Below are 24,758 nucleotides of genomic sequence, written 5' to 3' on the forward strand. Positions count from 1 at the left end.
ACAGAAGTGGTTTGCCATTGCCTTGTTCAAATCCATGCAGTATTGACTGAAAAATTTAATTGATTGAGTTCCAGAGCCACAAGGTAATGTTGTAGCTCCATAAAACTCTGGTTAGACTTGGACTGCACATGGAATACTGCACATGTTCTGGTCACTTCATTACTGGAAGGATATGGAAACCTTTGAGAGCGCAGAGGAGATTCAGCAGGATGTGGCCTGCATTGGAGACCATGTCTTATGAGAACAGGTTGAGTGAGCTCAGGCTTTCTCTTTGGAGGGAAGAGAATGAGAGGCGACTTGATGGAGGTGTACAAGATGATAGGAGACACAGATCGAGTGGACAGCCAGACACTTTTTCCCAGGGCAGAAATGGCTAATACTAGGGAAGCACAATTTTAAGGTGCTGGGAGGAAAATTTTCAGGTGATTGGAGGGAAGTATAGGGGGCGGGGGTGTCAGAGGTAATTTTTTTTAAAATACATAGTGTGGTGAGTGTGTGGAAAGCACTGCCAGGAATGGTGGTGGAGGCAAAGAGGCAAATTCATTAGGGATCTCCAAGTGTGCTTTAGATAGGCACATCCTCCAAGAGGACCACAGCCTTGCCGTAGGGTTTGGAGGCTTGTGAGCCTCAATGAGCTGGAGAGCTAGGTTGGCTGGAGCCAGGGCCTTGTGCTTTGGTTCTTGGCAGGGCCACCCATGCCAAACATGTCAAAGGGTAGAGGCCAGACTAAGGGTGGTCCACTGGACCTCCAGGCTCGGGGGTTCAGCTCAGGGCTAACAACCCTGACTGGTCGAAACACAATCGTTACGGAAACAGCAATGAAGAATCTTTCCACACACTATGGACAGAGAGAGATGGAGGACCTTCATTGCTGCCCTAAACACCAGTGGCGTGACAGGCAGTAAGTAGGCAAATAGGCACATGAATGAAAAAATGGAGGGCTATGTGGGAGTGAAGGGTGAGATTGATCTTGGAGTGGGTTAAGAGGTCAGTACAGTATCATGGGCCGAAGGGTCTGTACTGTTTCTTTGTTCTGGAGTCAACGATCTACTTTCTAATTAGCAGCAAGTTACTTGTCCCATAAAAGATATACGCGATGTTTCATTCTTGTTCTAAGTGCGTTTTAACCAATGAAATGGGAGCATGGATCAGCTCATGGTAAAATGGCGGAGCAGACTCGATAGGCTGAATGGCCAACTTCTGCTCCTTTGTCTTATGGTCTAAATGTGGTCGTTCCTGTTGGTTGGGAAAGATGTGCAGAACAAGCCCTCACATAATGAGCTGAAGGATAAATATTAGTCCCAGGTCATAAGGGAACTGGCGTGATCTTTGATGTGAAAAAGGGGAGACCTGTTCCATGTCTCATCTGAAAGGTGATTCCTCTGACACCCGCTCAGCGCTCCACTGTGTGGGTGTTTACCTGTCACACCCTGTGTGTGATGTAAATAGAATGGTTTGTTTTCTGAACTGTGACTCCGTGGACACCGAAGTAAAAGAAACAGTAGTAAGTAATTCGGAAGATGTGTAGTTTCGGGGGGTGGGGGTTTGATGGTTGGGTTGAGTTGTTCTCTGATCTTAGCAATCTACTTGCAAACAACAAGAGAAGTCGAGTCTATTGTCATTTAACTATATACATGCATACCATCAAATGAAACGATGTTTCTCCAGACCAGGGTGTATAGCACAGTAGTACACATAACACACAGTAACTTAGGAAAGTAAGGATCAAATCTACGGATCGATTACGTATAAATACACATAAAGGGCATAAATGAAACAATATCGTAGGGTACGGAACAGATTAACCAGAGACACTTTGAATGCGATGTGGCAGGGAGCTCAGAAGCCTAACAGCCTAAACAAAGAAGCTGTTTCCCCTCCTGACCGTTCTTGTCTTTATGCATCGGAGTCTCCTGCCTGATGGTAGAAAGTCAAAGAAGATACTGGATGGATGGGTGGGATCCTTGATAATACTAAGGATATGCAGTGCTCCTGATAAATGTCCTCGATAGATGGCAGGGAGAGCCCTATGATCCCCTTGGCTGTTCACCCAGTCCTTTTATGCTGCTCCCGTACCAGATGGAGACGCTCTCAATGGTGCTCCAATGAGATGCAGTTAAGATGGGAGAGGGAACCTCACTTTCCTCAGTCCCCTTTTGTTCCGATGCAAGACGACAACATCAGCGTGCTATCTACACCACAACCAACAACACACTGTCAACGTCTCCTTGTATGGTGACGAAACACTTGCAAGTAAATTGCCTAGACTGGAGAGTAACTCCACACACCAAAAATAGTAGCATAGCGGGTAGTGTAACGCTTTACCATGCCAGCAACCTCTGATGAGGGTTCAATTCCCGCTGCTACTGTCTCTGTACATTCTCTCTGTGACTGTGGGTATCCTCCCACATTCCAAAGACAGATGGGTTAGGGTTAATAAGTTGTGGGTATGCTATGTTGGTACCAGAAATATGGCAACACTTGTGATGTAATTGTTTTAATTATGTAGCCTATTAACTAGTTTATCTCTATCTAAGGAAGTTCCTTCATCTTATCTATAAAAGTGATGGATTTTTCAGAAGTGCCATCATTTATTTCTTTGTCCTAAACCCCTTAGCATTATTCCCCTCTTAACATTGTTTCTCAGCTCTTTATTTAGTTTGCTTCGTATTTGTATGTTTGTTTGTACTCTAAATAAACTGAAATATTGGAATTAGGATTGCTCGTCAGTCTTGACTCCTGGAAGAACACCAAGGATCAGAAATTAAACAGAGATCTAACACAGAAAGAAGATAATCTTTAAATCTATATACTACTAAAACTCTTATGCTCTGTTTGTCTGTTTGTGACCTCCAATTAGCGCAGACAGTGCATTACAGCGGCACTATTTTTGGCTAAATCGACTTAAAATGCGCTAACTTACAGTATGCAGGCAAAGTTCAGGGTTATATATTCTTATAAAGTTGCTCACTCGCTAAAATCAACAGCCCCGCTTTCACCCGAGAGCCGAAGTCAGCCATGATGGAAACCGCGACGCCTCACCATGACCCATGCACATGGCCAACCTCAGAAATGACTCACAATGCTCACAGCAGCAACACCAACAGCAGCAAAAGGGCAGGGCAGCTCTATTTCGAGCGGTCACATTCTGCTAATCACCATCAGCATGTGCAGGATTGGGACAGATCAAACTGAGACCCATCAATAAGAGATAATTAAATCTTATTGTAATGACGTACTTTAAATCTTATTGTAATGACGTACTTTAAATCTTATTGTAATGACGTACTTTGAGACACCCATCAAACCCTTTACTGCAGTCAAAGGACAGAGGTGAGTATATCACGTCCATTTAGGAGAGTGCCAACCACATCATCAAGAATAATCAGCATCCTGGAGGCTTTGGTGTTACTGCTTGTATCTTCTATCCAGCATTAGGGTAAAAAAAAAATATGGTCAGCCTAATTATGCTGTGTGAAAAGAGAAGGGCAACTTTATGGTCAAGAAATGATGCCAAATGTTGTCAGGAAGCGGCAAGGAGAGGGAGAGAACAAGAATCGGATGAGGCCAGGGCTGCATGACTCCAGGATCGAAGAGTCAGGACAAAAAAAAATGAGAGAAAAAGAGACAGAGGAGGAGAGGCATGCACGTCTCCAAAATGACAACAACTGGCATAGAAGGAGAGATGAAGAGACAAAGGAGCTGAGAAATGCAAGTCTCCAGGATCAGAGACAAACAACAAATAGAAGAGATAAAGAGACAGGGGATGAAAGGGCTGCATGTCTCCAGAATGACAAAAACAGGCACAGGAGGAGGAGAGAGGAAGAGACAAAGGAGCAGAGAAATGTACATCTGCAAGATCAGAGACAAAGAATAAACAGCAGAAGAGATGAAGAAATGGTGGATGAAAAGACTGCATGTCTCCAGAATAACGAGAGGCACAAAGCTGGCAGATCAACCAGAAATGATGCCATCAAAAGTGTCCTTCGTTAAACGAGGAGCTATATTTGCCTTGCTACGCGTCGTTCTTCTTCAATAACCTGAGGTTTTCTTCTTCAATTTCCAAAGCAAAGTGATACCAATAGCATTCAGGAAAATTTAATGTTCATTCTGGTCACATCAGACTGCACTTCTCAAAGGGTGCCCCAACGGGTCACCCCGTTGTCTAGTCCTCCTTAATTTTGATTACTTAGTGTAGGAGAGAGAGTGAGGGTAAACTTCTGACTAAACACAGACACTAGTTACAAATGTGAAATAACTTTCTTTGAAGAATAATTAACTTTTCAGGCTGAATATCACTCAGCTTGGAGCTTAGCTTTAACGACACATCATGAAACAGCTTTTCAGCTTACACTCAGTGGCCGCTTTACTTGGTACACTTGTACACCTGCTCGTTAATGCAAATATTTAATCGGACAATCATGTGGCAGCAAATCAATGCATAAAAGCATGCAGGCACAGTCAAGAGGTTCATTTGTTTTTCAGACCAAACTTCATTATGGGGAAGAAATGTGATCTCAGTGACTTTGACTGTACAATGATTGCCGGTGCCAGATGGGGTGGCTTGAGTATCTCAAAGACTGCACAAATCCCAGATTTCCTGGGATTTTCATGCACAACAGGGGTTCCAGAGCAGGGGTTCCCAACCCGTGGCCCAAGAACCCTTCGGTTAATGATAGGGGTCCAAGACATAAAAAAAAGAATGGGAGCCTCTGATCTAGTGTTCACAGAGAATGATGTGAAGAACAAAAAAGCATCCAGTGAACAACAGTTTTGAGGGAGAAAATGCCTTGTTGATGAGAGGTTAGAGAAGAATGGTCAGACTGGTTCAAGCTGACAGGAGGGTGACAGTAACTCAAATAGCCATGCATTACAACAGTAGTGTGCAGAAGAGCATTTCCCCAAGGGAAAACATGTTGAACCTTGAAGTGGATGGGCTACAGCAGCAGAAGACCATGAGCACGCACTCAGTGGCCACTTTATCAGGTACAGGAGGCAGGTGATAAAGTAGCCATTGGGTATATTTCTCAGTTCCAGCTGACATTTTAAGGTCTTTCACACCTTTGTGACCTTCCCAATTCATTGGAAAAGTGTCTCTGGGAGAGTCACAATTCATTTGATAATGGCAGCGGTCTGGGGGGGGGGGCGGGGGGGAGAGAGGAAATGTGGCAGTGGGGGACAGATGGGAATTCCAAAAGTATTAGGCAGGAGCTGGGAAGAGTAGACCGGGAGCTGCTGTTGTTGGGCAAGTCCAGACCTGACATGGGGATTAACAGCTGGCTGGTCAGAATTCTGGATCAACCTGCGCCTGTGGGGAAGCATGAGAAAAAACTGTGGCTACACAAGTTGATAGGGTGGCTCAGAAGGCTTATAGCATGCTTGTTTTCATTAGGAAAGACATTGAGTTCAAAAGTCAGGAAGTTACGTTGCAGCTTTATAAAACTCTGGTTAGGCTGCATCTGGAGTATTGCACATTGTTCTGGTCGCCCCACTATAAGAACTTTGAGGCTTTGGAGAAGGTGCTGAGGAAGTTTACCAGGATACTGCCCGGATTTGAGGGCTTGTGCTATCATGAGAGGCTGGATAAACTTGGGTTGTTTTCTCTGGAGCGGCAGAGACTAAGGGTAAATCTGATAGAGGTTTATAAAATTATGAGAGGCATAGATACATTAGACATTTTTTTTTTGCAAGAGTCAAAATATCTAATGCCAGGAGGCAGAGGTTCCCAACATGGGGTCAACTGACCCCCCTCTACCCCGGTTAAAGGTAGAGGTTCATGACATAAAAAAGTTTGGGAACCTCCAGTTTAAGGTAAGAGGAGGCAATTTCAAAGGAGAGGCGAGGCACATTTTTTAAAAATACAAACACTGAGTGGTGGGTACCTGAATGCACTGCCTGGGGCGGTGGTAGAGACATAAACATTAGAGGCACTTAGATTAGCCAACCATGAATATGAGAAAAATGGAAGGCAGAAGAGATTGGTTTAGTTGGCCATTTGATGACTTTATTTAATTGGTTCAGCAACTGTGTGGGCATAAGGGTCCGTTCCTGTGTTGTACTGTTCCCTGTTCCAACAGGATGGCAAGGATGATAATGAGAGATGTGACAAATTTAGTTAGAGAGAAAGTGTAGGAAGCCGAGATCAGACAGGGTCTTTGAGGAATATAAAGGAAACAGGAAAGAACTTCAACAGCAAATCAAGGCGGCCAAGAAATTTTATTAATTTTATATTTAATTTAGAGGTATAGGTCAGTAACAGGCCCTTCCTGCCCAACCAGCCTGGTCCGCCAATTTACACCCTTGTGAACAATTAACCTACAGATCCAGACACCTTTGGAATGTGGGAGGAAACCGCAGCATTCAGGGGAAACACGTGCGGACACGGTGAGAACATTCAAACTCCTTACAGACAGCAGCGTGAACTGAACCCAGGTCACTGGCACTGTAATAGCATCACACCTACTGCCCCGACACTGTGCTGTTTGTGTTGAGTAGGATTAAAGAGAAATAAGAGGAATTTTACACATACATTTAAAACGAGAGGGTGGGGTCACTCAAGGACAAAGGCGGGGATTTATGCGTGGACCCAGAGGGAAGATATAATGAATGAGCACCTTACATTGGTGTCACCAATGAGAAGGACATGGAGGAAAGTGAGATTGGGGAGCTGACATAAGGAGATGGTGGTGCTGGATTTAAGAACACTAAGGTTAAGGGCCTGATGGGATGGATCTATAGCAGATTACGGAAGAGGCAAGGTCTTCAACAGAATCCAGCGCAGATGAGGTATAAAAAAAATGCCATTCAAATCCCATGGCGGATTTAAGAGCGAGATATTCTTTGGGAGAGATTTGCTGCACAGAATTAATAACCTTCAAACCACAGATCCTAAAATGGTAATGTGGTAACGATCTTCTGTTTAGTTTTATCATTCAGAAGTTACAGACAACAATTATTAACAATCCCAATCTATGTGGCTTAGGAAAACTGGTATGAATCAAGCATTTCTGGATCCATGTACTTGTAACCCACCCCCACCCCCCCCCACACCATCAAACTACATTTTGCCGCAAATATCAGACGTCTCTACTTAGAACATACAAGAGTTCAGCAGTGTACAGCCCTTTGGCCCACAATGTTGTGATGACCCTTTAGCCCACTCTAAAATCAATCTGACCCTTCCCTCCCACATTGCACCCCCCCCCCGTTTTTCTATTACCCATGTGCTGATCTAAGCTTCTCTTAAATGTCCCTCATGTATCTGCCTCTGTGTTTAAACAAATACTTCTGACACCCCGGTAGATTTTCCCCCAATCACCTTAAACTTACACCCCTTTGTAGGTCACTTCAGCCTGTACCTCTCCTCCAGCCTGACACCCCCAAACTTTCAATCGTGTAAGGGTTTTTTTTTAATACATCCTTAATGATCTGCCTCTACCAATACTCTTGGCATCGTGTTTCATGAGCCCATCACTCTCTGTAAAATACCTACCACTGACATTCTCCCCAAGTTTTCCTCCCAACACCTTAAAATGATCCCTCATATTAGCCATCTCCACCCTGGGAAAAAGTCTCTGGCTGTCCACTCAATCTATGCCTCTTATCATCTTGTACACCTCTATCAAGTTACCTCTCATCCTCCATCGCTGTAGAGACAAAAGCCCTAGTTTGCTCAACCTACCCCAAGACACGCTCTCCAAACCAGGCAGCATCCTGGCAAATCTCCTCTTCACCCTCTCTAATGCTTCCACATCCTTCCTATAGTGAGATAGCCAGAACTGAACACAAGAGTGGTCTAACCAGTTTTACAAAACTGCAATATTATTTCATGGCTCTTGAACTCAATCCCCCAGATATGAAGACCAACCTCCTTCTTAACCGCCTCAACTTGCACGGCAACGTTGAGGGATCTATGGACGTGAACCCGAAATATCCCTCTGATCCTCCATTAACCTTGCATTCTGCCTTCAAATTTGACCTGCCCAAGTGTATCACTTCACACTTCTCTGGATTGAACTCCATCTGCCACTTCTCAGCCCAGCTCTGCATCCTATCAATGTCCCACTGTAATCTATGACAACGTTCTACATCATCCAAAACACCACCAACCTTCCCGTCATCTGTAAACTTAGTAATCCATTCTTCCACTTCCCCATCCAAGCCATTTATAAAAGCAAAGAAAGAGCAGGGGTCCCAGGACAAATCCCTGTAGAACATCACTAGTTAAAGACTTCCAGACAGAATACACTCCATCTACTAACACTCTCTGCCTTCTGTTCATTCGTTCATCGTGTGCCGTATCATATGATGGTCTCGACTGTGATTGTTCTCAGCAAATGCTTCTGCAGAAATGATTTGCCACTGCCTTGTTCTGCTCCACAGCTTCACGTGACCCTGACTGGAGGGCTGGGCTAAGCAGGTGCTGCACCTTGCTGGAGAGTGACTTACAGGCTAGCAGAGGGAAAGAGCACGTTACACCTCTTTGGGAGAGACATAGCTCCACCCTGACACCCACTGTCTTTTGTGGGCAAGTCAATCCACATAGCCAATTTTTCCTGGATCCCATTTCTCCTGATATTCTGAATAAACCTACCATGGGAGACCTTACTAAAATTTATGCACACATCAACTGCTATAAATCCACCAAATTAGTTTGTAAATTCATTTCAGTACTCACCTCTAGTACTGCTTTTTTCAACAGGATGTGAACCTTGAACCTTGAACCTGGAGATATGCAAAAACAAAAAAAAATTAGACTAAACTCTCATTAAGGGAAGAATTCATCTTCAGTTGCCGAAGTTAATGAGGCGACACGTTAGCGTGATGGTCAGCACAACGTTTTACAGTACAGATGACCCGAGTTCAATTCTCACCACTACCTACAAGCAGTTGGTACGTTCTCCCCGTAATTACGTGGGTTTCCTCTGGGTGCTCCAGTTTCTTTCCACAGTCCAGACATCTACCAGTTGGTAGGTTAATTGGTTATTGTAAATTATCCCATGATTAGGCTAGGGTTAAATTGTGGGATTGCTGGGTGGCATGACTCAAAGGGCTAATTCTGCTCAATCATCTATCTATCAAACGCCTGTCTTTCCGAATGCCTGTCTATCCATGAAAAAACATCCACCTATCCAGATAACTAAGTAAATAATAAATAACTACAACTACTGGTTAGAGCCACCCCACCCCAATCACAGTTAGTAGGGGTTTCTTCTTACATAAGTTTGGCTCTAAGTGACTAGAGGCAAATTTCTTTCCACACTCCCTGCTCCCAGTCCATCACAGGCAAAGCCCTACCCACCACTAAGCACACATCTACATGCAGCACTGCCACCAGAAAGCAGCATCTATCATCAAGGACCCCGACCTTCCAGTTCATGCTCTCTTCTCACTACCACCATTGGACTGGAGTTACAAGAGTTATTACCCCACAACCATCAGGCTCCTGAACCAGTGTGGATAACTTCACTCCCCACAATGAGCCTCAGGTCCCACACCACCAGGTTCAGGAACAGTTATTACCCCACAACCATCAGGCTCCTGAACCAGTGTGGATAACTTCACTCACCACAATGAGCCTCAGGTCCCACACCACCAGGTTCAGGAACAGTTATTACCCCACAACCATCAGGCTCCTGAACCAGTGTGGATAACTTCACTCACCACAATGAGCCTCAGGTCCCACACCACCAGGTTCAGGAACAGTTATTACCCCTCAACCATCAGACTCCTGAACCAGTGTGGATAACTTCACTCCCCACAATGAGCCTCAGGTCCCACACCACCAGGTTCAGGAACAGTTATTACCCCACAACCATCAGGCTCCTGAACCAGTGTGGATAACTTCACTCACCACAATGAGCCTCAGGTCCCACACCACCAGGTTCAGGAACAGCTATTACCCCACAACCATCAGACTCTTGAACCAGTGTGGATAACTTCACTCACCACAATGAGCCTCAGGTCCCACACCACCAGGTTCAGGAACAGTTATTACCCCACAACCATCAGGCTCCTGAACCAGTGTGGATAACTTCACTCCCCACAATGAGCCTCAGGTCCCACACCACCAGGTTCAGGAACAGTTATTACCCCACAACCATCAGGCTCCTGAACCAGTGTGGATAACTTCACTCACCACAATGAGCCTCAGGTCCCACACCACCAGGTTCAGGAACAGCTATTACCCCACAACCATCAGACTCTTGAACCAGTGTGGATAACTTCACTCACCACAATGAGCCTCAGGTCCCACACCACCAGGTTCAGGAACAGTTATTACCCCACAACCATCAGGCTCCTGAACCAGTGTGGATAACTTCACTCACCACAATGAGCCTCAGGTCCCACACCACCAGGTTCAGGAACAGTTATTACCCCACAACCATCAGGCTCCTGAACCAGTGTGGATAACTTCACTCCCCACAATGAGCCTCAGGTCCCACACCACCAGGTTCAGGAACAGTTATTACCCCACAACCATCAGGCTCCTGAACCAGTGTGGATAACTTCACTCACCACTAATCTGATTCAATAACCTATGGACTCACTTTCAAGAACTCTACAACTTATGGTCTCAGTATTATTTATTTGTTTATAATTTTACTTTTATTTATTGTTACTTTAGTTCACGTTACGATGAGTTCCTGATTGCTCCTTTTTTTTGTTGCTATTTTGGGCGATTCTGAGTTGGGGCGGACTGCAGATAAGGAACACTGAGCTGAACTGAATATGGCTGGACTCCTTTTAATTTTGTGTTTTATATTTTGTGTTTCTGGCTTTTTTTGGGTAGCTGTATGTACAATTTTTTTTGTGCGGGGGGGAGGTTTGATGTTTTCCTTTGAATGTACGCCATGATGTTTCGTTGTTTCGTGGCTGTCTGTGGGGAAGATGAATTTCAGGATTCTATACTGAGCACATACTTTAATAATAAACGTACTTTGAATCTTTTGTCTTTTGTCATTGGTTGTTTGTCAATCTTTGTGAGTAGCTTTACACTGATCCTATTGTACTTTTTGTCCTAGTATGAATGCCTGCAAGAAAATGAACCTCAAGGTAGCATATGGTGAGACATACGGACTTTGATAATAAATTTACTTTGAAGGTGAGAGGGGAGAAATTTAAAGTTCTTTTTCACCCCCACACAGAGGGTGATGAATGTCTGAAACGAGCTGCCTGAGGAGGTGGTAGAGGCAAATTCAATGTTTAAAAGGCTTTAGGATAGGAAATGAGTTGAGGTGTATGGGCTTACTGCGGGCAAATGGGATTCAGGTAATTAGCATTACGGTCAGCAGACAGAGATTACAGGGAACATGAACTTCATGCACAAACTTTAATGTCTACTCAGCACTGCTCCAAAACTAATGTTGACTTTGGTTTGGCCACATCTGTAGTATTGCATACAGTCCTGGTTGCCCCACTATAGGAAGGATGTTGAGGCTTTGGAGAGGGTGCAGGAGAGGTTCACCAGGATGCTGCCTGGTTTAGAGAGCATGTGCCATCATGAGAGGCCGGATAAACTTGGGTTGTTTTCTCTGGAGCACCAGAGACTAAGGGGAGATCCAATAGAGGTTTATACGATTATGAGAAGCATAGACAGAGTGGACAGAGAGTATCCAGAGCGTTGAAATGTCTAATACCAGAGGGCATGCATTGAAGGTGAGGGGGGGAGGTTCAAAGGGGATGTGAGGGGTAAGCGTTTTACTCAGAGAGTGGAATGCCTGGAATGCCCTGCCTGGTATAGTGGTAGAAACAAATACATTAGAGGCTTTTAAGAGACGTTTGGAACATAGATATAAGGAGGATGGAGGGATATGGATATGGTGTATGTAGGAGGGATTAGTGTTTGGGTGCTTTGATTTACTTTTTAGCTAGGTTTGCAAAATGTTGTGGGCTGGCTGTACCGTTCTATGCCCTATGTTAAGCATAATGACAGCCCCTTATAACAGCCAAGTAATTAACCAGACCGCTCACTGGTGCTGAAGGAGAAACGGTCAAACAGCAATAAACTGCACTGTTGATTTTTGGCTGAATCAGTTGGAGAGGAGGAAGTTTGCTGGCAAATAACTGGAGGGCAGGATATTAACCATGGCTTGCTCACACCATATCCACCATCCTGACACTGAGACTTCAGCACCTGGTGTTGGTATCCTCTTCAGCTGAAGAGGATACCAACACCAGGCGCCTCTCATCGGGGCTGCGGGAGCAGTACAAAGCCCTTCCAACTTGCGCACCACCCTGACTTTGCAATGAACATCCACTTCTTCATTATCATTGGGTCTTTAAAAACCTGAGCTCCATCCCCAGCCAAAGCTGAAGACCTAACATTTGGGAATCCACTGCAGCAGGAGGCCAAGGAGACAGCCTGTTCTCGGGCTAGAGGACTGTGTACGTGCACGGGTGGGTGGGAGGGTGGGAGGGAGGGAGGGAGGGAGGGAGGGAGGGAGAACTGGGATTTGTTTTGCTGTTGGAAACCACTGGTTTTCACACTCACTGGCAGAAAACAATATAGAGGCTAAACTAATAGTTTAATCACCTTGCTCACTTAGCTCCACCCCGCCACCTTATCTTGATTAGTCAGGGTGTCAAAAGTTACAAGGAGAATGGGGTTGGGAGGAATAATAAATCAGCCATGATGGAATGGCGGAGCAGACTCAATGGGCCGAATGGCCTAATTCTGCTCCTTTGTCTTACGGTCTAACACAACGCATCCCCACTCCCCCTCCTGCTTAGCATGTACCTGGGTCTTGACAACTGGTGTTAGAATCCTATCTGGTATAAAGCCGAGGAGCTAGAAACTGGGGAAAATAAACTATTCCAAATTTTATTTTATTTTAATATTTGGGGATAGGCAAAATAAAAATGTTTGCAATGCGACAGCCGAGAACTGGAGAGCACGGCAGAGTACAACAGCTGTCGCTCCTGGAAGGTGTGAATAAAATGTCTGAGGGATTAAGATGGTGTGAAAATTCATGCTGGTTTGACACCAAAAAGTTAATACATATTGGCACCCACTCGCACCTCAGACTCAGCTGCTTAGCAGCTTTGTGTCACAAGGAAAATTTTCTCCTCCAAAGTATCCAAGACAGTTTCAAGGAGCGATGCCTCAAAAAGGTGGCGTCTATCATTAAGGACCCCCCCATCACCCAGGACATGCCCTCTTCTCATTGCTACCATCAGGGAGGAGGTACAGGAGCCTGAAGGCACACACTCAACAATATATATATATTTGTTGAGTGTGTGCCTTCAGGCTCCTGTACCTCCTCCCTGATGGTAGCAATGAGAAGAGGGCATGTCATATATATATATATATACATACCAGTGACATTAAACCTGATTTTGATGATTTTGATTCTGATTTCACCCCCGGAACTCCTATTTCTAACCTGCTCTGCCTCACCCAGTAGCATGATTTCTGCACCGAATGTCCTCCCCTTGCTTCTCCAGGAACAGAGGGATTAGCCGAACCTATTCAGGATCATAGGAGCGTAACAGATAGAAGCAGAATTATGGCATTTGTCCCATTGAGTCTGATCCACCATTCAATCGTTCCTGATTGTTTCCCCCACTCAATCCCATTCTCCCCTTAACCAATCCTATTGATCGCCACCTCAGAAACTCCCAATGACTTGGCCTCCACAGGTGTGGTAACAACTTTCACAGATTCATCACCCTCTGTCTAAAAGTTCCTCTTCATCTCTGTTCCCTTTATCCTGAGGCTGTGTTCTCTGGTCCTACACTCTCCCACTACTGGAATCATCCATTCCATATCCACTCTATCTACACCTTTCAATATTTGGTAGGTTTCTATCAGACTCCCTCCTCATTCTTCTAAACTCCACTGCCAGGCCCAGAGTCATGGATCATTCTCATGAATCTCCTCTGGACCCTCGAAAGTATGGGCACTCACCACCCCACCACAAAGCAAAAACAAACATACATAGATTCTGTCTTCTCAGCGTCCCACTCGCGTCTCCACTGCCCCGTAGCGTTGCGATGCCGAGCCAACCTCTCCTGGTCAATCTGTTCTCGTTCCTTCTTCCAGCGCATATACTCCGCTCTCTCCCGTCCGGTCATGGAGAGGGTCATGTCCACCCTGCTATGGTCCTTGGCACCAGAGTGCCTGCCCTGAGAAGGGAACATCACACCACAGTTCAAACCAAAATTAGCTTTCTTTGTCACATGCACAGCATATTGAAACCTCCAGCGAAATGCGTCATTTGTGCCATCACTACATCACGGGTAAAGCCCTCCCAACCACTGAGCACATCTACATGAAACCCTGTCGTAAGAAAGCAGCATCCATCACCAGAGATCCCCACCACCCAGGCCATGCTCTCTTCTCACTGCTGCCATCAGGTAGAAGGTACAAGAGCCTCAGGACTCACACCACCAGGATCAAGAACAGTTACTACCCCTCAAACGTCAGGCTCTTGAATAAAAGGTGATAACTACACTCACTTGCCCCATCATTGAGATATTCCCACAACCAATGATCTCACTTTAAGGATTCTTTATCTCATTATCTCATGTTCTCATTACTTATTGCTATTTATTTATATTTGCATTTGCACAATTTGTTGTCTTCTGCACTCTGCTAGATCTTTCATTCATCCTGTTATAGTTACTATTCTATAGATTTGTTGAGTATGCCTGCAGGAAAATGAATCCCAGGGTTGGATATGGTGATATCCATGAACATTTACAAACGGTTTGTGGAATGAATCTTACTTTGAACTCTGTAGACTACCATTAGAACATAGCAGAATGAGCAGAAATTTGACAGAAGTACACAAAATTATGATGCGTTTCGACAGGTAAATGGAAGGTTCCCCCCCTCCCCACCGCCACACAGAGGTTAGGTGAAACTAGAAATAAAGGTCATGTGTTAAGATGAAATGTGAAACGTTTAAGGGAAACATGAGAGGGGTAATTCTTCACTCCAATGAACAAAGTTCTAAGCTGCCCTACATCTCCCTATAGACTAGACTAGATGGGCCGAAGGACCTGTTTCTGAGCTGGATATTTCTATGACATCTATTGCTTAGGCCTTTAAGCCTGGCTGGTTAGTGGAGTAAACTGTACTTTACTGAACCTTCCTCATAATCAGATCTTTCTTGAGAACGGTGCCTTTTATTGAAAAATTGCTCTTTATGAATCTCAAAGTATTATTATGGAAGTATTTACATATAATATAGACTTGAGATTTGTCTGCTTACAGGCAGCCACAAAACAAGGAAACCCGAAAGAACTCACTCAAAAAAAAACAAGATCCAATGTGCAGAGAAAGAAAAAACACACAAATCATGCAATCAATAAAAGCGAGCAAACAGCCTTCAGAACGAATGCTGGTTGTCCATAAGACACGAAGCCATAATAGGCCCACAGCCTCAGCTCATCTTCTCAGTTCATTTTCTTTGACAAACATACAGCACCCTGATCACAGTGTATTCCAGTACCATCTCCAAGATACCAAACACCTAGTTCACAGTGTACCCCGATACCATCCCAGAAACACCAAACACCCAGATCACAGTGTACCCCAATACATTCCTGGAAACACCATAACACCATACACCTAGATCACAGTGTACCCCGATACTACCCCAGAAATACCGAACATCCAGATCAGTGTACTCCCATACCATCTCCGAAACACCAAACAGAGTTAATTGCACACCAGACAATGCTGATTAACATTCATACTGGGTGTCTGGAATGTGAAAGCATATGTAATTCAAAGGAAGCATTGTAGATACATTGTGACTCTGGAATTGTCCTGCTGTTAGCTTTAATCTAGAGCACATAAAAATGTCATATAATATTGGGTCAGGAGGCCTTTTCTTCCAAGAGTGTCTCAATATGATGCCTGTTGCTCGTTTTTGTTGAATAAAACACTTGTATATCCATTAGCTTCAGTGTCTCTCCAGTGACTTTGTTATAGTGCCGGTAACATACATAAACGTGCACCTCACAATGTATGTCAACCAGTCAGTCTCCAGGCCATACTACTCAGGGGACTTGTGCAAATATTATTTTGTGACTGTCGGAGCCAAGTATCTGTTCTCTCTTTGCATTGCATTCTGTGATGTGCGTTTATTATTGTAAATAGTCACGAGTGGGACTTGGTCATAGCGAAGGGAATAAGTTACGTATTCGTGCTTGGCTTTGTGCAGTTTGCAGCTGGGGACTGACGGATGTTGCATCTTTTGTTGGCCACTCAATTGCACGTAACGTTTACTAATTGCTAATAAAGGATCGAATACATATCTCCGACTTTTAGAACAATCATTACTGGAGTCGAGGGCACGTCTGACAAGTATAAGAAATCTATGGGGGGTCAACAGCATCTCCGGTTGGTTAGAACTGGCTGCTGCAGTGACTATGTGCTAGATCATAACTGTGTGACTTTTACGTGCTGTTCTGCACCTTGGCCCCAATGGAACAATACATGTCAATGGTTTAATGACAATAAACTTGAACTAAAAGTCCCTAATGTATCAGCCTCAAGTTGAAAGACACGCTACTCTAGAAAAGAATCTCATTTGGATTCTGGGCATGGGCGTACAGAAGCAAGATATATCAGCTAGTTGAGTGGTGTCCCAACAACAACCTTGCACTCAATGTCAGTAAGGCTAAAGAACTGATTGTGGACTTCAGAAGGGTAAGATGAGGGAACACTCACAAGTGCTCAGAAGGATCAGAAGTGGAAAGAGTGAGCAATTTCAAGTTCCTGGGTGTCAAGATCTCTGAGGATCAACCTGGACCCAACATACTATGCAGCTACAAAGAAAGCATAACCATGGCTATATTTCATTGGGAGTTCGAGGAGACTTGGTTTGTCACCAAAGACACTCGCAAATTTCTGCAGATGTACCGTGGAGAGCATTCTGACTGACTGCATCACCGTCAGGTATGGGAAGTGGGGCCACTGCACAGGATCGAAGTAAGCTGCAGAGAATTGTGAACTTAGTCATCTCCATCAAGTGCACCAGCCTCCGTGGTATCCAGGTCATCTTTAAGGAGCGATGCCTGAAAAAGGCAGCATCTATCACTAAGGACCTACATCACCCAGGACACAGCCTCTCCGATTGCCACCGTCAGGAAGGAGGTACAGGAGCCTGAAATCACACACGCAACAACTCAGGAACAGCTTCTTCCCCTCTGCTATCTGATTTCTGAATAGATATTGAGCCCATGACACTACCTCACTACTTTTATTTCTATTTTTGCACTACTTATTTAATGTAACTATTCAATGTACAGTAATTCACAGTTTTTTCCTGTTATGTATTGCAATGTACTGCTGCCACAAAGACAACAAATTTCATGATATATGCTGGTGATATTAAACCTGATCCTGATTCTGAAACATAACTATGAAAGCAAACATTCCTTTATTTAATGCTGTGAGATTTTCTACAACAAATGCACTCAGCCAGTGCTCCCAACCTGTGGTCCACAGATCCCTCGGTTGATGGTAAGGCTCCGAGGCATAAAAAAGGTTGGGAACCCCTGCTTCTAGGCCCTATTTCAGAAATCTGTGAATTTTAGTATTTTTTTTTCATTCCAGATCTTAGCATTTCACATCCTCCCGCCTCACAGACCTCTTTAAATCCACCCAGTATATTGAAGGTGCTCTGACTTATCTACAGCAAAAGGGCAGTACTTCTCATGAGGGATGGGACAACACGGAGCTGTGCTCAGAACGGTTCTTCCCACCTGTTGGGCATAACTGGGAACTTATATTCCAAATTTATAAATTCATGCCTGCATTTCAAAGCCACGGACGGTGGACAGGCCAAGTCAACCCCAAGCCTTACCCGTTGGTCCTTGCCACGGTCAAGCCCGGTCTTCACTTTGTCGAAGTCGGGCCCGCCCCAGTTGCGCACGTGTCGGCGGCTGCCGTCCTTCCTGTCGCCGTCGGGAAGGGAGCCCAGACGTCGCGGGTCATCCAGGAAGTTCCGCATGGGGTTTCTCTCCCCAGTGCCATCCTTGAAAACAAGAATTTGGGTCCATTTTTTAGTTCATTGAAATAGAGCCATCCAATAACCTAGAAAATTCAAAACATTAGAAAAAGGTCCTACAATCCAACTCATCCATATCGACTCTAATGCCCAGTGAAGTAATCCTCTCTGCCCATGTTTGGCCCATCCTATCCTATCCCACCCCACTAAGCCTCTCCTGTTCATGTACTTCTCTGAATGGCTTTGAAATAGAGGCATGACTTTATTAATTTGGAATATAAATTTACGATCAGGTAATGGTCAGAAACAGAAGCAGGGTTAGTATTGCTGACCTACAGAGCTGTGCAAAAGTCTTAGGCACATATACCTAGCCCAAGACTTTTGCACAGTACTGTAGCAATTTTAGTTATTGCACTGTACTGCTGCTGCTACAAAAATGGGTCTCTATTGTCGACAGATAGTGGGAAGGGGGCAGGGAGAGGAGAATCACGGTCGAGAAAAGGAGAAGGGATGGGGAGAGAGTGGGAAGCACCAGAGAGATATTCTGTAACGATCAATAAACCAATTATTTGGGATCAAATGACTTTGCGTGGCATCTCAGGGCTGGGTGTGTCTGCACTCGTGCCATCCTCCTCCTCTGCCCCTGCACTATGTTTCATTAGGAGTTTCAGGAGGTTTGATATCTTACCAAAAACACTCGAAAATTTCTAGATGTACCATGGAGAGCGTTCTAACTGGCTGCATCACTGTCTAGTATGGGGATTGGGGATACACAGGATCAAAATAAGCTACAGACAGCTGTAAGCTCAGTCAGCTCCATCGTGGGTACTAGCCTCTGTTGTATCCAATAACATCTTCAAGCAGCGATGCCTCAAAAAGGCGCCATCCATCATTAAGGACCCCCATCACCCAGGACATGCCCTCTTCTCATTGCTACCATCAGGAAGGAAGTACAGAAGCCTGAAGACACACACTCAATGATTCAGGAACAGCTTCTTCCCCTCTGCCAAGCAATTACAGAAACACAAGTTCCTCAACTCTAACCATTAAGAAGATAACTGTATCTCTGATGGGGGAGAACTAGCTCTGGTCTACTGCTGCAAGATTATTTTCTCTTCAGATAATAACAGAAAAAACAAGACAGGAGATAATTAAATCTAAAAAAGGGCCGTTGACAATCTGACAGAAATACTGCACAGCAACGCAGAGTCGGGAACACCTCCACAGCAGGAGGGCTTATTAAACACAGCTGTGTGTCGGTTAATAAAGACACTCACTCTCTCTCTGGAGACACCAATCACAGTCCTTCAGGAAGTGATAGGCAGTATCCGAGCATCCCCATCCCCTGATCACTTCCCAAGTTCCCATGAAAGGGTTAACGAACGGAGAGCATTTGATGGCTCTGAGCCTGTGCCTGCTGGAGGGGAGGGGGAGTGGAGGATCTCACTGGAACCAATCGAATATTGAACGGCTTAGATAGGGTAGATGTGGATAGGATGTTTCCTTTAGTGTGAGAGTCTAGGATCAGAGGGAACTACCTCAAGGTAGAGTGACGTCCATTTCATAGTCATAGTCATACTTTATTAATCCCGGGGGAAATTGGTTTTCGTTACAGTTGCTCCATAAATAATAAATAGTAATAGAACCATAAATAATTAAAATAGCAATATGTAAATTATGCCAGTAAATTATGAAATAAGTCCAGGACCAGCCTATCGGCTCAGGGTGTCTGACCCTCCAAGGGAGGAGTTGTAAGGTTTGATGGCCACAGGCAGGAATGACTTCCCATGACGCTCTGTGTTGCATCTCGATGAAATGAGTCTCTGGCTGAATGTACTCCTGTGCCCACCCAGTACATTATATAGTGGATGGGAGACATTGTCCAAGATGGCATGCAACTTGGACAGCATCCCCTTTTCAGACACCACCGTGAGAGAGTCCAGTTCCATCCCCACAACATCACTGGCCTTACGAATGAGTTTGTTGATTCTGTTGGTGTCTGCTACCCTCAGCCTGCTGCCCCAGCACACAACAGCAAACATGATCGCACTGGCCACCACAGACTCGTAGAACATCCTCAGCATCGTCCAGCAGATGCTAAAGGACCCCATTTGGAACAGGAATGAGGAGGAATTTCTTTAGCCAGAAAGTAGAGATCTACAGAACTCACTGTCACAGATGGTTTTGGAGGCCAAATGATTGGGTATATTTAAAGTGGACATTGTTAGATTCTTGATTAGTCAGGGTGTCAAAGGGAGAAGAATGGAGTTGGGGGGGGGAGGTAATAAAATCAGACGGCCTGCAGATAGTGAACACCAAGCTGAACTGAAATATGTCTTCTGTATTTTATATCCTGATTCAATTCTTCCAGTCATCCCAACTCCCCTGCCTTCCCCCATACCCTTTAATGACCTGGCTAATCAAGAACCTATCTATCTCTGCCTTAAATACACCCAATGACTTGACCTCCACAGCCGCTCATGGTAACAAATTCTACAGATTTACCACCCTCTGACTAAAGTAATTTCTCCGCATCTCAGTTCTAAATGGAAGTCCTTCAATCCTGAAGTCATGCCCTCTTGCCCTAGACTCCCCTATCATGGGAATCAACTTTGCCATATCTAATCTGTTCAGGCCTTTTAACATTCAGAATGTTTCTATGAGATCCCCCCCTCATTCTCCTGAACTCCAGGGAATACAGCCCAAGAGCTGCCAGGCATTCCTCATACGCTAACCCTTTCATTCCTGGAATCATTCTTGTGAATCTTCTCTGAACCCTCTCCAATGTCAGTATATCCTTTCTAAAATAAGGAACCCAAAACTGCACACTATACTCCAACTGTGGTCTCACGAGTGCCTTATAGAGCTTCAACATCGCATCTCTGCTCTTATATTCTATACCTCTAGAACTGAATACCAACATTGCATTCGCCTTCTTTACCACTGACTCAACCTGGAGATTAACCTTTAGGGTATTCTGCATAAGGACTCCCAAGTCCCTTTGCATCCCTGCATTTTGAATCTCAGTTCAAATCTTTGGTCTGCTTTGCTAAGAAATAATATTCTTGGGATATTAGGTTGAAATGTTATGTTGATAAGACATTGGTGAGGTCTAATTTGGAGTATTGTGAGTAGTTTTGTTCACCTACCTACAGGAAAGATGTAAATATGATTGAAAGAGTACAGAGAAAATTCACAAGGATGTTGCCAGGTCTGGAGGATCTGAGCTATAAGGAAAGATTGAATAGATTAAGACTTTATTCCTTGGAATGTAGAAGATGGAAAAGGAGGCTTGATTGAGGTATACAAATTATGAGAGGTATAGACAGGCTAAATGCAAACAGACTTTTTCCACTGTGGTTTGGGTGGGACTACAACCAGAGGTCATAGGTTAAGGATGAAAGGTGAAAAGTTTATGGGAAACATGAGGGGAAACTTCTTCACTCAGAGGGTCATGAGAGTGTGGAACGAGCTGCCAGTGTAAGTGGTACATTCAGTCTCGATTTCAGCGTCCAGCACAAGTTTGGATTGGTATATGGATGGTAGAGATATGGAGAGGTATGGTCCTGGTGTACTTCGATGGGAGTGGGCACTTTAAGTGGCTTGGCACAGACTGGATGGGCCTCCAGGTGTTGCCATAAAGGAACAGAGACGACGGGCTTTCTGTATTAGAGGTTGAGCAGAGCGGGATTTATAATCTTTGGAAGTTAGGAGAGAAATCTGACAAGGAGACCTCACTGAAATCCACAGAATTCTTACAGGATGGACGTAGAAGGGACACTTCCTACGGCTGAGGGGTTTAGGACTAGGAACGGGGCCAGAGCAAGACATTTAGGGCAGAGGTGAGGAAACATCTCTTCGCTCAGATTGGTGAACCTTTGGAGTTTTGACCCCCCCCCCCCCGCCACCAAAAAGGGCTGCAGAGACCCAGTCATGGTTTCCATTATAGGTTCGGAGACTTCAGGACATACCGCGCCCCAACAAATCCCCACCATTCAGAATTGGCTATCAATTTAAAAGTGATAATTGAGTTGGCATGCAAATGGAATTTATTCACCTGAGGGGCAGACTTCAAATGAAGATGGTTTTAAAAAAAAAGATTATATATAAAAAAAACACAAAATGAACTCTGAGCAACGCACACAAAATGCTGGAGCAATTCAGCAGGCCAGGCATCTATGGAAAAGAGTACAGTCGATATTTCGGACTGAGACCTTTCAACACAGTTACGACCCCGGTGACCACAGGTTCAATTCTTGCCACTGTCAGTGAGGAGTTTGTACATTCTCCCTGTGGCCGCATGGATTTCCTCCAGGTGCTCCGGTTTCCTCCCACATTCCAAAGATATACAGGTTAGGAGGATAATTGGTCACATGGGTGTATTTAGGCAGCGCAGGCTTGGGCCAGCAGGGCCTGTTACCATCACCACAAAACAAAGTGAACTGCACGCTCAGCAATGTGGGAAGAGGAATGGTCCGGTTTGACTTCACACGGAGAATGACTGAGCTCAGGAGGAAGTGCAAAACCTTTCTCAAAAAGAGACAGGGTTGAGTTCCAACAGCGTCCCCAAGGGCCCCCTCTCTACCATCCAGAAGAAAAAGGAAGGGGTGCCTCTCCAGGTTACACACCCCAATCTGGGAATATAATTGTCCCTTCCTGCCCAAGGGTGGTAGATGTAGGCTTCATTTTCTACATCTCCTCACTTTCTCCCTCCCTCCATCTTGACTGCATGTTACAGGAGCACCATTCAGAGCGCCCTGACAGGTTGCATCTCCATCTGGTCTGGGAGCAGCAGAACATCAGACCGGAAGTCCCTACAAAGGCCTGTAAGAATGGCCAAGAGGATCATAAGGGTCTCCCTAGTATCCGCTGGGGACATTTATCAGGAGTGCTGTGTACACAGGGCCCTTAGTATTATCAAGGATCCCACCCACCCATCCAGCATTCTCGTTGACTTTCTACCATCAGGCAGGAGACTACGATGCATAAAGACAAGAACAGTTAGGATGGGAAACAGCTTCTTTCCTCAGGTCATTAGGCTTCTGAACTCCCTGCCGCATCGCATTCAAAGTGTCACTGGATAATCTGTTCTGTACCTGACAATATTTAATATTAATGCACTTCAGTTTGTTATTTATGCAGGATTCATTTAAGTAATTGTGTTATGTGTACTACTTTGCTTTACACCCTGGTTTGAAGAAACATTGTCTTGTTTCTACAAACCCCATTTCCAGAAAAGTTGGGATATTTTCCAAAATGCAATAAAAACAAAAACCTGTGATATGTTAATTCACGTGAACCTTTATTTAACTGACAAAAGTACAAAGAAAAGATTTTCAATAGTTTTACTGACCAACTTAATTGTATTTTGTCACAAATTTAGAATTTGATGGTTGCAACACACTCAACAAAAGTTGGGACAGAGTTAAAATAAGATTGAAAAGTGCACAGAATATTCAAGTAACACCGGTCTGGAAGATTCCACATTAAGCAGGCTAATTGGTAGCAGGTGAGGTATCATGACTGGGTATAAAAGTAGCGTCCATCAAAGGCTCAGTCTTTGCAAGCAAGGATGGGTCATGGCTCACCCCTTTGTGCCAAAATTCGTGAGAGAATTGTTAGTCAGTTCAAAAGGAACATTTCTCAATGCAAGATTGCAAAGAATTTAGGTCTTTCAACATCTACAGTACATAATATTGTGAAAAGATTCAGAGAATTCAGAGACATCTCAGTGCGTAAAGGGCAAGGTCGGAAACCACTGTTGAATGTGCGTGATCTTCGAGCCCTCAGGCAGCACTACCTAAGAAACCATCATGCTACTGTGACAACTATAGCCACCTGGGCTCGGGAGTACTTCGGAAAACCATTGTCACTCAACACAGTCCGTCGCTGCATCCAGAAATGCAACTTGAAACTGTATTACGCAAGGAGGAAGCCATACATGAACACTATGCAGAAATGCCGGCGAGTTCTCTGGGCCCGAGCTCATCTCAGATGGACCGAAAGACTGTGGAACCGTGTGCTGTGGTCAGATGAGTCCACATTTCAGCTAGTTTTCGGAAAAAACGGGCGTCGAGTTCTCCATGCCAAAGATGAAAACGACCATCCAGATTGTTATCAGTGAAAGGTGTAAAAGCCAGCATCTGTGATGGTATGGGGGTGCATCAGTGCCCACGGCATGGGTGAGTTTCATGTATGTGAAGGTACCATTGACTCTGAGGCATATATTAGGATTTTAGAGACATATGTTGCCACCAAGGCGACGTCTCTTCCTGGGACGTCCATGCTTATTTCAGCAGGACAATGCCAGACCACATTCTGCAGGGGCTACAACAGCGTGGCTTTGTAGACACAGAGTGCGTGTGCTTGACTGGCCTGCTGCCAGTCCAGATCTATCTCCTATCGAAAATGTATGGCGCATCATGAAGAGGAGAATCAGACAACAGAGACCACGGACTGTTGAGCAGCTGAAGTCTTATATCAAGCAAGAATGAACAAAATTTCTAATTGCAAATCTACTACAACTAGTATCCTCAGTTCCAAAACGATTAAAAAGTGTTATTAAAAGGAAAGGTGATGTAACACAATGGTAAACATGCCTCTGTCCCAACTTTTGTTGAGTGTGTTGCAGCCATCAAATTCTAAATTTGTGTATGTTTACAAAATACAATTAAGTTGGTCAGTAAAACTATAGAAAATCTTTTCTTTGTACTTTTGTCAGTTAAATAAAGGTTCACATGAATTAACATATCACAGATTTTTGTTTTTATTGCATTTTGGAAAATATCCCAA

The 24,758-nt window shown here is 44.5% G+C and overlaps 1 protein-coding gene across 3 annotated transcripts in view; it reads right to left on the minus strand.

Annotated features, from left to right (window-relative positions):
* The window catches only part of ccdc9 (coiled-coil domain containing 9), a 94,667-nt gene that overhangs the window by 38,567 nt on the left and 31,342 nt on the right, over positions 1-24,758 (minus strand). For all 3 annotated transcript variants that reach the window (XM_063063583.1, XM_063063582.1, XM_063063581.1), the window contains exons 7-9: positions 17,823-17,993; positions 13,940-14,127; positions 8,678-8,724 (exon numbers count right to left, since the gene is read on the minus strand). In XM_063063583.1, coding sequence (XP_062919653.1) covers positions 8,678-8,724; positions 13,940-14,127; positions 17,823-17,993 — 406 coding nt within the window. The remainder of the gene's footprint in view (positions 1-8,677; positions 8,725-13,939; positions 14,128-17,822; positions 17,994-24,758) is intronic.

This window comes from Mobula hypostoma, chromosome 12, assembly GCF_963921235.1.
Source record: "Mobula hypostoma chromosome 12, sMobHyp1.1, whole genome shotgun sequence".
Classification (NCBI taxonomy): Eukaryota; Metazoa; Chordata; class Chondrichthyes; order Myliobatiformes; family Myliobatidae; genus Mobula; species Mobula hypostoma.